The 13,624-nt window shown below is 41.9% G+C and overlaps 3 protein-coding genes across 3 annotated transcripts; 1 reads left to right on the plus strand and 2 right to left on the minus strand.

The window, feature by feature from the left end:
• The first annotated feature begins 1,421 nt into the window (after positions 1-1,421).
• Positions 1,422-5,220, plus strand: LOC139125386 (uncharacterized). The gene is made up of 3 exons (XM_070691474.1): positions 1,422-1,672; positions 3,236-4,512; positions 4,875-5,220. Exons 1-2 carry the CDS (start codon positions 1,569-1,571, stop codon positions 3,930-3,932), a joined length of 801 nt encoding a protein of 266 aa, XP_070547575.1. The 5' UTR covers positions 1,422-1,568; the 3' UTR covers positions 3,933-4,512; positions 4,875-5,220.
• Positions 5,221-8,084: 2,864 nt separating this feature from the next.
• LOC139125166 (protein NYNRIN-like) lies at positions 8,085-8,510 on the minus strand. Its single transcript, XM_070691271.1, has one exon. The coding sequence runs from the start codon at positions 8,508-8,510 to the stop codon at positions 8,085-8,087; it is 426 nt and encodes a 141-aa protein (XP_070547372.1).
• A 649-nt stretch (positions 8,511-9,159) lies between these two features.
• On the minus strand, positions 9,160-10,078 carry LOC139125167 (uncharacterized). The gene is made up of 2 exons (XM_070691272.1): positions 9,845-10,078; positions 9,160-9,654 (listed from the first exon to the last, which is right to left on the minus strand). The coding sequence occupies exons 1-2, from the start codon at positions 10,076-10,078 to the stop codon at positions 9,160-9,162; spliced, it is 729 nt and encodes a 242-aa protein (XP_070547373.1).
• Between the last annotated feature and the right edge of the window lie 3,546 nt (positions 10,079-13,624).

The following is a 13,624-nucleotide window of genomic DNA, read 5'->3' on the forward strand; positions in this document are numbered from 1 at the left end:
TATGGATTTCCAACGATTGAGGCATGTTTTTGACTTCAGCCTGCATCACATGCTGAAAAACGACATTCGAGTGTTGATGAATGATGATGATGATGATGATGATGATGATGATGATGATGATGATGATGATGATGATGATGATGATGATGATGATGATGATGTTGTTGTTGTTGGTGGTGGTGGTGGTGTTGATGGTGGTGGTGGCGATGATGGTGGTGATGGTGGTGACGATGATGACTTTAAAGATAATGCGGCGATGGTGGCGAGTTGGAGGAGGATAGTGTGATAGTCTTCAAAATTTGCGCAAAAATAAGATATCACGCTCACGATACATTGACGTCCGTCCCGAAAAATTGACCCATCGAAATACCAACACGAAATCAACAACATGGTCTTACTTGTTTATACATGTAAAAATTCACCCATAAACTTATCCTTCTCGTCCATAATATTCAATTGTTCTGTTGTATTTCGACTACTTTTAACATTGAGCTGTTATTGTCATTTTAATTTAATCATGGCGTGGGTTTAACACAAAAGAATTGCAGTATGCCAAGCATGGACAAGTGATTATTTGTACATTTGTAACTTTTCTAATATCGGCAGCAATCAAAGTATTGTATATCATCTCTTATTGTTTTTATGGCTTCGGTATGTGACAGCCACGATACTGCATAAATGGACATTCAAAAGTCAAAGGAGGGACAACTCAGGAAGACGACACCAACTCACGGCAGACAGGCACTCACAGGCAACGACATAGACTAATGTATCAGTGGGTGGGCTATGAGGACTAGCCATGGTTCCGTATTCAAGTTCAAGTATTTCAGTGAGAAAAATATGTTAATGGGTGAACTTTTAATGTGTAAACGAGTAAAACCGTTGTTTGTTGGTATGTCGTGGCGCAAGTATTGTTAGAGTCCAAATTGAGAGGAATTGCGCCGTATGTAACATGTTTCGCGTACATGGACGCTAATATATCGTGAGTGTGAAATATAAATTTACTTTGCTCCAATTTGGAAGATTATATTGGAAGATTATGATAATAGAATGATGAAGAAATGTAGGCGAGCTCAAACTTTAAAGTTTGATAACAAGATTTATGAGCAATGGACAGGCGTTATTTATTGTTTCAGTAGATATAAGTGAGGGGCCGAAATAGAGTGCATGGTCTTTGGCTGCCATGACTACTGTATGTATGACACCGTTCTGGTAAAAAAAGTACTTCGATAGGAATACAATGAGTCAAGATCAAATTTCAGGGAGGAATTTTTCGAAATTAAAAGAAAAAAGGACTCGGTGGCACATTCTGTACGACCGGCTCTACGCCCCAGATATTCTATGAAACACACGTCATGAATTATTTATGAAGCACGTCGCTGTTCTATACCGACATAAGGAAGTTAATAACCTACTGAGGCCTCTTTTGCGAGGTCTGCAGCTCTGACACAGTTCATTTTTTATCGTGTCCTTCTCTCCGACCTTCTCGGCTTTCCTTGATCAGAGTTACGTCATCCTATTAGGCCTCAGATTTCTTTGACTTTGATTTGCTCTGATCAAGAGTCAACATGGCAAGCTCAGACGTAAAACGTAGCACTTCCGACAGCAAAGGGAGTGAACGTGTTAAACGCTCCGATGGTAATGGCGGACGACGAGGCAGCAAAACCAAAAGGTAAGCTGGTAGGGCAATAACATGGTATATCGTTACAAATGGTATCCTGACGTTGATACATTTTGTACTGCAGCTGTAAATAGTCACTGTAAGTGTCAGGGCTACGGAAAATGAAGTATAATACTTAAGAAGCTGTATTACCTCAACAACCAGAGACGGCGTTCTACAAAAATAGCCTTATATTCTCACGGCTACAAGTACGGTAAAACTAACGCCCTCTATGGTGTGATGTGAAGAGAAAAGAAGTCAGTTGTTACCAAGATTTTGAAATATTTTATCACTGTATTCTGATATGGACTTGTTTAAGTGTTATCATGCAATCAGGTAATTTGCAGCTACGACGTATAATCTTCACGATATCGTATTTATGACATTTCTAACTAACCTTTGATATTATTTTATGACGAATCGGTTCAAAACAAACATTAAACACCTAGTGCCTTCAGTTATGTTTGCAATTGATAAAGGATATTCGAAATGAACGGTTGAGCGAATTATGTCATTTACTTAGGGGGGGGTATTGGGCTAACAGATGAAAAAAGTATATTCCTTCGATGAATCTTACTTCACTGCTTAAAAGTGTTACATTGCCTGGACACACTGCGCTTTATTATAAGATCTATTATTGCTACATTGAAACTCTGGTACTTTACTATAATGGATCAAGTTTTAAAATCACCAGCACTTTTTCTCCTCATCTTTCTACAATTTATGCGTTCCGTCATTTAACTCAGTACATGGACCTTTCAAACCATCCATTTATGAAAAGTCTAGTATGGACTCTTTACAGTATAAAGTTATAGTATAAAGCTAATTAGTATTACGCTATCAGTTTCATTTGACCCAGTTTGTCATGGATTTAATTGGCCACACCAAATCATAGTTCGTCAGTGAGCGATTTCCTTTTAAGTTGGGTGCATCAATAACGAAACAATACAGGTAGGCAAGAATAATCAACTAACCCATTTCACTTTTGCCTTTTTTATATCAGACAGTTGAAGACCATGATGTTATTCTATGCACTCAAAAAATCACCTTTTTTGTAATGAGTCAGTGAGACTTTCTGATCTTACCACATTGGAATAACCATGACGTTTTAGATCAAAGTTGAATCGAAAAAATGGCCATCGATTCTTCGAATCAAAATTGTATCGTCTCATCATTCATATTAGTATAAGCTGCCAGCGAGCAGGCATATTCGCCGTTAAACTGAGACAAATATGCCGGGCCCCATGACTCGAAGATAAACAATTATGAAAGAGCCGATAGCTTATATACCCCTTCAAGTAAAAATTCACATAACGATTACTGGTGCATCCTGGTATATCAGATATTTAGATTCTCTTCTGATTATATCATTTTCAAAATATCTAAGCTTAAGACTGGTAGTAAGACTAAACTACAAATCTGGCCCTGTGGAAGCCACGAGCCAATAGTATTTTTGTTTAGGAGACATGCAAGAATAGATGAGACCGTTGCGATGTGTTTACACATCAAACTGTTTTAATACCAAACAATTATCAAAGCAAAACCAAACATTTTTCTCCTTTTTTTCGTTGACAGCAATATGGCAGACAAAGCGTTAATCGTGAGCGACCGATGGGGTCCATCAATTCATGGAGGAGTCACCGATGCACTTCATCTGGTGATCAGACTACTGCAGGAGATGGACATATCTGTCCATTGCACTGCTGTACAAGCATCACCAGAAGAAGAAGAGGAGGCGGAAAAGCTCGGTGTAACTCTTGAGCTTCCAACACAAACAGGCATTTTTGAATTCAGAGAGCCAAATAGCGATTGGTTGTTGTACCACAACGAACACTTTCCAGATTTAGAAGAGTTGACAAATGTCAAATTCGTGTTTGGCTTCAGTGCGTTCACCTCAATACCAACCTTCAAAATCCTGAGTAAGGTGTTTCCGAAGGCGTCATGCTATCTGATCAATCTCTTTGATAAAGATGACATAACCCCCTTAATTGTCGGGTGCAGTGAAAAGGAACTGGAATTTCGGAAGCGAATCATGTCAGATGAATTTAAGAAGGCAAAGTGTTCGTTTTCTGTCGGAGAAAGTGTACTCGCGGCATACAAGCGACGTTATCGGGAAACCAATCAACAGCTTCTTTCGCCAATGATAAACGAAGAATACTTAGCGGCTTCCGGATCAGATATACTGCCGGTACTCAAAGGCGAAAAATTCAAAATTATATCCGTTGTCCAGAAATACGAGTTTGAAGACCCCAAAAGCTTGATGTTGTTATAAGGGCGGTAAATGATGCTGCTGATCTCATATATGAGCTCAACAAAACATCGACGGTATGGAAAATAATAGGAATACCACCAAGTAAGGCAAAAGACATAGTAAAGAAGCTGAACGTGCAGCTCAAAATTGAAGATCACGCCTAAATTCGTGACAAGTACTGAAGAACTTAACAGTGACCTGATGTCATCTCATCTTGTATTAATTCCGCCATCTACGACAAGTTATGGTAACCTTACTCTGGCAGCTATGTGCGCAGCGATACCCGTAGTCTACCCTCATGGGTCTCACAGTGATGAGATTGTTAGTAAACACATAGATAAGCTCGAAGCGACTGAATGTGCAGTAGACATGGATGAAGACCAAGAAGACTTGAGAGCCAAAATAGTGTCGGTCATAACGAAAAACCCGACAGCATTTCAGCGTGCAAAGATCATAAGAGATCACATAAAGGAGAATGTAGCCGGGGATCCTCAGGATGGCAATGAATGTTTTGTTGCCTCGATAACTGCCGATATGCAAGACACCTCTGCATACAGAAATGACCAGGATACAAAAATAGAACCCACAGTTGAACAAGAAGGTATTAACATACGGGCTGTTGTCTTTTGAATGAATTGGGAAGTGTGTGCGTATTTGTGGAGGGATTTACGCGTGCTCGTGCGTGAATCTTGATGTCGCAAAATAATGTTGAAAACAGGAAGGCTTTAACTGCTGTTTATGCCTTATTCCCTGAAACTGAAGAATACGTTTACTGTTAACATAAAGGGATTTGTTAAATACGTATCGCTACATGAGAACCATTGAAGAAAGCGTGACAATTACATGATCAAATTAACTACATTCAGTGCATTTATGAACCTTGCATGGGTCATTTCATCTCAAACTCTGGCCTTTCTCGATTTACTTATATATATGTTCTTCAACTATTACTTCCCTTGGTAGGCAATTCAGTGATCTCTGACAGAGAGGATGAAACTGCTGTGGGAGAGGATGAAGTCAGTACAGGTAATATCTCAGAAAATAAAGAGACAGAGGAGTACTGGAATATTAAAGTTACATAATTTTTCTGAAGACTATCTTCCTGCAACCTGAAACGGTTTCCCGTTGTATCTACTAGAAGGCGGAAAATACTGTATAATTCATCACTATGATTTTTATTACGTTTGCTCGATAAAACAATCATCGTTTTTATGTGAAACAAACTGTCACAAGGAATAACTGTTTTTCTTTGTCTCTCAACAATACCGATGGACTTCAGTTGATGGCTTTAAGTCAATAGCAACTCACAGAAAACATGATATACAAATGACAGAAAAAAAGTCGATGCAGATTTAACTTCTTAAATGGTAGTTAAACATTTTTTATCGTCATAACCTTTTCAGGTTGTGCTCATTTCCTAAAACTGCCATTTTGGCATTTTATTTTTTAATCATTTTACAAACTAGATTTTAATCTTTCTGAAGTTGATGATAAAATTCTAAAAAGTCTAGGTATATTCAATTGATTTGAAGAAATGTCATTTGCAAGAGTATATACCTGTACAGTTTCAGAATTACTATCAAAATGCAATCGTGCTGGTCAAAAGAGAAGCTTAAATACTTAACATGTACATAGCAATGTCTGATGATTGATGTCCTGATGGTGTCAAGATGCACATTTTGTGTCATTTATGTGTTAATCGGTACTAAGAAATAATTTGTGTTATAATATATATATATATATATATATATATATATATATATATATATATATATATATATATATATATATATATATATATATATATATATATATATATATCGAAGTATAGGAATTTCCTCGTAGGAAATTACAGTGCTCGAAGCTGAAAGCAGAGGGCTATAAATAATAACACAAATTACTTCCGAGTACAAAGTAATGGTGCCGGTTACTTAAGTTTCATGCATCCTGCAATGTTCAGGAAATGATTCTAAGCAACATTCTTATATATATATATATATATATATATATATATATATATATATATATATATATATATATATATATATACATATATATATATATATATATATGGCGCTTAGGTCGGGCATCCGTGTGGGGCGGGCGTAAACTAGGGCCCTCACGCCTCCCGCGGGAAGAGCGGACACAGACACACACACGCCGAGAGAATTCGTTTGGTGCGCTCAACCGCCGAAGCGGCCACGGTGTCTTTATTTCCCTATGTCAAAGATAGATCAAGTCCATGTGAGTTGCCGTGTCAAAGTACAACAAGTTTTAAACTTCAAAAATAACTACTCAATCCTAATAAATCTTCGCGATAAACACAATAAAAGTTGACTCTAGATCTCAAGTAAGACTTTGATGCAAGTTTTGATGACGGATGGCTAGGTTATAAGCTGATAAATAAATGTTTAAAGAGAGAGCGCTTACCTATGTCAAAGATAGATCAAGTCCATGTGAGTTGCCGTGTCAAAGGTCAAACTCGGGGACTTTCCCTTACATGTCTGACACAAGAGGGCGTTTATGACAGTTCCCATTGAGTGTAATGTATAGAGTTTTCATATGACTGAACTATGAAAATGCATGCTTAAACAAATGAATAAAAGAAATTCTAACCATAAATTTATTCAATGCAGGTAACACCTGGCCACATACTCCGCCAGTTTATGGAACGATGTCCCTATCGTTCAACCATAACACCTAAAACTATATCACCTATTTAATGATTCCTTAAGTTACTTGACCGACACAACAGTCAGTTTGACTTGTTTTACCCATGAAATCTGACCGTGTCCTCATGAAATGACACAATAAAGTCATGCAATAGCAATAGTACATCAACCTATCAGGTTGGCGTCTCACTCTGACAGGATATCGCTGAGCTGTCTCCTCCTGTATAGTTTCTTCTCCTGTAGACTGGTCACACAACGTTGCCTCGTTTCCTGCGACAGAGCTCTGTGCTACACTCAACTCTCCGTCTACATAGGTGTCTGAACATGACTGCATCTGTGCTAAGTTGATTCTGGTGAAGTAATCACTACACTTTGATCAGACTGTGATGCTTCATGCTGAGTCTCACTACTGCACTGAAGAATGTACTCTCCTTCTCCTGGCAGTGTTCTTGAAATGCAGTCTTCTGCTTCTGCCTTTTCCATCGTTTCATTTTGTGCCGGATCTACTACGTTGTCCTGCACTGCTTCAGTGAAGTGTCCTGCACCACACTGCATTTGATTTTCTGGTTTTGTCTCCATCGCTACTAATGGTACAGTTTCAGCAACTGTGACCTCACCGTGGTATCCTCCCATATTGTCTACTGCTTGGCCAAGGTGGGCTCTGTCATCTATTGGCTGTATCTCATTTAATGGTGTGCAATTAAGTATGTGTGTCTGAATGAGTTCATCATCATCTGAATGATCAGAACCATAGTCTTCTACAGCTTCATCTGCCGTTTTACATGATCGGTCCCAATGTCTCTCTTTCCTGTCAATCTTTCCTTCTAAACGGTCTGGATTGGGTGTCAAGAACATGCAAGGCTTTAGCATGTTTCTATGCAAAACACGCTGTTTTTCGGTCTCCTCTGACTGAATTACGTAGACTGGAATATCTGGTTTTTTACTGATGACTACATAAGGGACAGGTTCCCACTTGTTGTTCAGTTTATGCCTTCCAAGAACTGGGCGCTTATCTTGAACAAGAACTCTGTCTCCTGGCTGTAGAACATCTTTCTTGTCATATGTGTGTTTCTGTTTCTCTCTTGACACATCTGCTCTTTTTGTGGCTTCCTCATAAGCGATCTGGAGTCTGTCACGCAGACCTGAAATGTACTCTGAATACTCGACTTCCTCTTCTTGGTCGCCCAGATTGACTCCAAAAGCAAGGTCCAGTGGCATACGTGGATGACGCATGAACATGAGGTAGAATGGGGATGTCCCTGTCGACTCATGCCTGGTACAGTTATATGCATGTGTCATGGCACTCACATACTCCTTCCAGTTGGCTTTCTGAGATGGATCCAGGGTTCCCAACATGTCCAGCAGCGTCTTGTTAAATCTCTCAGTCATGCCATTGCCCTGTGCATGGTAGCTTGTAGTTTGGCTTTTAGTTGTACCTGCAAGTCTGCACAACTCCTTTATTATTTGGCTCTCGAAATTCCGACCCTGGTCCGCATGGATCCTAGTAGGGAAACCATAGTGGGAATGAACTCTTTCCACAAAATCTTGCCACAGTGGTTGCCTTCTGGTCTTTTGTGGGATATGCTTGTGCGTACCTCGTAAAATGGTCCGTCACCACTAGTATATTGTCCACACCACCCTTCGAAGGCTCTAATGTGAGGTAGTCAATGCAGACCAGCTCAAGTGGTTTTGTTGTGCGAATGCTGACCAATGGTACACGTGTTGCAGTCGGTGGCGACTTTCTCAGAACACATTGCTTGCATGTCTCACACCAGGACCTAACGTAACTCTGCATTCTCGGCCAGTAGAAGCGTGCGCGTACTAAATCCAGAGTCCTATCAAATCCAAGATGTCCATTGTTGTTATGCAGGGCTTGCAGAGCATCATCAATCAATCTCTGTGGGAGTACTAATTGCTTTGTCTCCATCTTTTGCTCATCCAAGTAACACCTGTACAACAATCCATCTCTTATCTGCAGTCTATCCCACTGTTTCAGCAATAGGTTGGTGGTTTTGCATTCAAGAGCTCTCTCCCGTCGACTTGGCCTCCTACCATGTCTGAGGAAATGCAAAACCTTACCAACAACTGCATCTTCCCGTTGCAATACCTCCATGTCAATGGCACTAATGCCAGGCAAAGCCGGAGATCCCTTGTTTCAGAATGGGTTTGCTGATTCCTCTCTTTGCTAGTATCGTTCTGGTGTCCCTTTCCTTTCATTACACCAATGACGACTCTGAGAGCATCTTGTACCTCCTTCTGGGGCATTCTGGACAGGGCGTCCGCATTTGCGTTGCTCTTACCTGGCCTGTACTTTATCTCAAAATTGAAGGCTGACAACTCTGAGACCCATCGCTGTCGTGTCGCATCCAGTTTACAAGTAGACATCACATACTTGAGTGGGTTATTGTCAGTCAGAACGGTAAACTGGTTGCCATAGAGGTAATCCCTGAACTTCTCAGTGACTGCCCATTTCAGGCACAAGAATTCAAGCTTATGAGCTGGATATCTAGTCTCAGCTGGGTTCAATCCTCTGCTCGCATATGCTATCACACGTTCATGCTTGCCTTGGGTCTGTGCTAGCACTGCACCAAGTCCATCGATGGACGCATCTGTCTGTAGCACGAAAGGTAGACTGAGTCTGGGTAACCAAGGACAGGTGCTGTTGTCAACTTTTTCTTCAGTAGACTGAAAGATGACTCACACTCTTCAGTCCATAGGAACGGTTGGGGTTTACACTTCTGAGTGTTCTTCCCAATCTTTTTCCGTGGGTCTCCCGTCGTCAGTCTGTACAGAGGAGCAGCTATGGCAGCATAACCCTTGATGAAACGTCTGTAATATCCAGAAAATCCAAGGAACTGGAGAACTTCCTTTGGGTTTGCTGGTCGCTTCCAATCTGTCACCTTGCTGATCTTCTCTGGATCGGTTTCAATACCATCCCTGCTCACAATATGGCCCAGGTATCCAACTCGTTCTCTCAGCAAATGGCACTTCTGGGGCTTCAACTTGAGGCCATGTTTTCTGAGACACTCGAATACCATCTGTAGTCTCTCAAGGTGTTCCTCAAAAGTCTTCTGAGAAAACAATAATATCATCCAAATAAATCAATACACTTTCAAAATTCTGATCACCAAAACAACACATCATAAGCCTTTGAAAAGTCGCCGGTGCGTTCTGGAGGCCAAAGGGCATGCGGTTACACTCATATAGTCCCATGGGCGTGGTGAAAGCAGTCTTTTGGCGATCTTTCTCTGCCATCTCAACCTGCCAATAGCCTGAGGTCAGGTCTAGTGATGAGAAAAAATTAGCGTTGCCCAACGCTTCAAGGGCCTCCTCAATCCTTGGTAGAGGGAATGAGTCTCGTACAGTGCGAGAGTTTAGCTGGCGATAGTCAACACATATTCTCATACAACCATCTTTCTTGCGCACAACCACAATAGGAGATGCATATGGTGACTGGCTAGGCTGTAGAACTCCCGCTTCTGCCATCTCTTCCATATTCCGCCAGACTTCCCGGTAGTTTGCAGGGATTATCTTACGATGAGGCAATCATATAGGCATGTCATCTATCAATGGAATCTCATGCTGGATTGTTGATGTCCGTCCATAGTCCATGGAATGCTGTGAAAACATCTTTGTTTCAATAGAGTAGTTCTTGAACTTGCTTCAGTTTCTCCTTACTCTGAATCGTAGCTTGTGAGAGATCTACCTGAGGGTAGTCCGGCTTCTCTGCACATGAACGTTGGTGGTAGCATCTAACACGGTCATGCTTGCTTGTAGACTGGCGTCTTTTCCTACCGACTGGTCTCCATCAACATCAACATCAACTTGGCGTCTTGCTGGTCTGCTTCTGTTGGAAGGGGATGATTTAACTGTCTCCGCTGCTGGTTTATGATCCATCTGCAGTGTCTCAACAACCCTTCCACCAACAAACACCTCACCAAGTATTGCGTTAGGTCTGAGGACTACTGGTCTGGTGGAGATGTTACAAAGTCGCACTGTGACTCTACCACTCTGCACATTTGACAGTGTTCTTCCCACCAGAATTCCACTGGGCAGGTCTCTGTCTTGTGGGCTTTCCACTAAAGCGGTGTAATCTCCACCATTTGGTCCTCTTGACACACGACATCCGATATGCACCTCCCGTCCTGGGCCAACTGTACGAGGGCGTCGACCCTTGAACTTTGCATATCCAACTCTACCTCTCTTACCACCAAAGTCATTTCGTCCGATCTTTGCAAAAGCACCATACCACGTTTCAGATTTCTTCTTTGTCTTCATTAGGTAGCTTCTACCATATTTTTCTCTTTCTTCATCTCTACATGCCCTTATCAAATTAGTTCCTAAGTAAGGGTACATCCTTTCTATAGTCATCTACAGGCACTACAAATGCAGGCACTCCTTGGTAAGTATGTCCTAAGAAGGAAATTGCTAGTCGAACAACACCACTGTGGGGGACACTGTATCCACCTGGTCCTTCAATTTCAATGTCACTGGCTTCAAACTCTTGGCTACGCAGCTCTGGATGCTGATGCACAAAAGTCTCAGTAACCGTAGTAACCATGGATCCGGTATCCACCAGTGCAACACAGGTTACACCATTTACCTGGACAGTGTCCTCATTTGTCGGGCCAACTAACTGCTGGTGTGGCGCTGAGAAATTAGGTGGAGAATCCAACATCTCGCTGCCCACTTCACTAGTCTGGTCCCCTACAGGTCTAGACTCTGGTGTGTTCAAACGCACATCATTAGGGCTGTCCGTATTGTTGTAGCCCATGGTTGCCCTCCTGCCATGAGCTTTATTCGTTTAAAGGAGGCGCTGTCGTTGTGGTATCACCACCTGATTTGGAGTGGATGCACACCCCTGGCGTAGTGCCCTTCTTGCCCACACAGATAACATACGACTGGTTTACCATCGCGACGACGGAGCGGTTTGTTGATCAAACCTTGGTTACCTTCTTGCGACTTCCGACCACTTTCCTTGTTTGGCACACCTTGTTCAATCTTTTGCTCCATCGTCATCATCCTCTTGCCATACTCCTCCTGATTTGCTGCTATCTGCCTAACCATCTCGGTCAGCTCTGCAATTGCAGTGGTTTCCTTGTTACCTATGTTTCTATGCTCATTGCCCTGCTTTGGCTGACTGGATCCCACTGTTTGCTGTGGCTGATTTTGTGCTTTATTCCTTGACTTGTCCGGCATTTCTGCTACCTTCTTATTTTCACGTGCCATATACCTTAACTCTTCCTTCAGCACTTTGAAACACATACCGCGAGGTTCATTGGTGCAAGGCGTTGGTAAACTGCACTATCCTGTAATCCTCTCATGAACTGCTGAGTCAGCTTATAGTCCCTGTCCTGGAAAGGTATTCCACCATTTTGTTGTTCTTCTATGGTGCGCAGAATGTCCTCAAGGGCAATTGCATATGAACGGGCTGGTTCATTTTGTCTCTGATAGCGCTCGTAGAATGAAGCCATTGGATCAAGAGACATCTGAAAATCACCGTACTCGGCTCTCAGCTCTTCAAATGCCCTGTCTGGTAACTGCTCATGAACAGGCAAATTTAACACCAATTTCCTTGCTTCACCACTCAAATGCCTGACAATTGTTGGAAACTGCAAACTCAATGGTGTCCCGCCTGCTTGTAGCAAGTACTGCATATCACGTATCCAGTCTTCAATAAAAGCTTACCATCCTGAATTCCACTGAATATGGGTACATTTTGCAGCTGGTGGCTGGACACCATATTAAACTGCTGTTTGGATATAGGTGTAGTGGGCTGCCATTGTTGTGCAGACTGGTTTGCCTGGTTTGCCATACCCTGCCCAGGTTGCATTGTGGGAGTTGGATACCCTTGTACCACAGGGGTCTGTCCAGTTGGAAATGCATACTGCCCAACCTGTGCGCTAACAGGCATGGTGGAGTTATTACACATCTGCTGCTCACTGACCGCTGGTCCACTTGACAATGTATACGGGTTAAACTGGGTGCCAGCAGGTATGGATGAGGTATTGTACATCGGTTGCCCACTGACTGGTGGTCTGTTGTAGTTAGACGGGGCATTACCTGCGTGTTGCTGTGGGACTGCACGATGCAGGGTACTGTTTACACTTGTATGTGGGCTAGCTGATACACCTGGTTGGCTTTGTACTGGTGTGTACTGATTTGCTGTGTTTGATGTGATTGCATCACGTTGTTGCCTGAGGTGGTACCCGCAGCAGTCTGCACTGCTTGTGGTGCTGGGTTGGAACAACAGCTGGGCTATTCAACAGACTGCCACCATCACTGCTCACAGGGTGTACCTGTTGGTTGTGTTGATGTAAGACTGTTGTTTGCTGACTGGAAACCCTGCGGGTTGCTTGTTGTGTGTTAGCTGTGTTGGGAGTAGAAGTAAGTGGTTGTCCCTGCTCGTTCAACACAGTACATAAACTATGATCATAATGTAACATTTTGTTTTGTGGTTGATGTGCAGCATGTGATCTACCAGTTGCTGGTGTCAAACTATAATTTGTTTTGCCCGTAGGCGGATGACGTACATTAGGATTCATCGCTGGGGTGGACAACTGGTGATCTGACTTAGTGGTTTGCATAGGCACCCCATCTTCTACAAAATTATGATGCAAAACTGATACAAAGATAGATACACAATATAGTAGGATATAAAACCTTACAGTGTGCAAGAAAAAGAAAAAAACTTTTCTACACAGTAATACTAATATTACTAAAATACTAGTAGCAAACACTGTACAACGTCCCCAAATACACAGAGGCAAACATGTACTGTACTCTGTAAAATAATACCTGTGAGTACACAGAAAAAACTTATACATCGGTATCACACACTGTGTATGTTCAATAAATAGAACATCACACTGAATACCCCTTTGATATGAATACTATGTTACAGCACAGTGTTGCTAAGATGTAACTGTACTCTCCCTGAAACGTGATCACTGGCCCAATTAAGCAACACTTTGTACACTTTGTCTGTTGCTAAATATTCTCACAGTATGCTAAATAGAACCAGTATTTCAAAACTGTGTC

This window comes from Ptychodera flava, assembly GCF_041260155.1.
Source record: "Ptychodera flava strain L36383 chromosome 3 unlocalized genomic scaffold, AS_Pfla_20210202 Scaffold_25__1_contigs__length_14229661_pilon, whole genome shotgun sequence".
In the NCBI taxonomy this organism is placed as follows: Eukaryota; Metazoa; Hemichordata; class Enteropneusta; family Ptychoderidae; genus Ptychodera; species Ptychodera flava.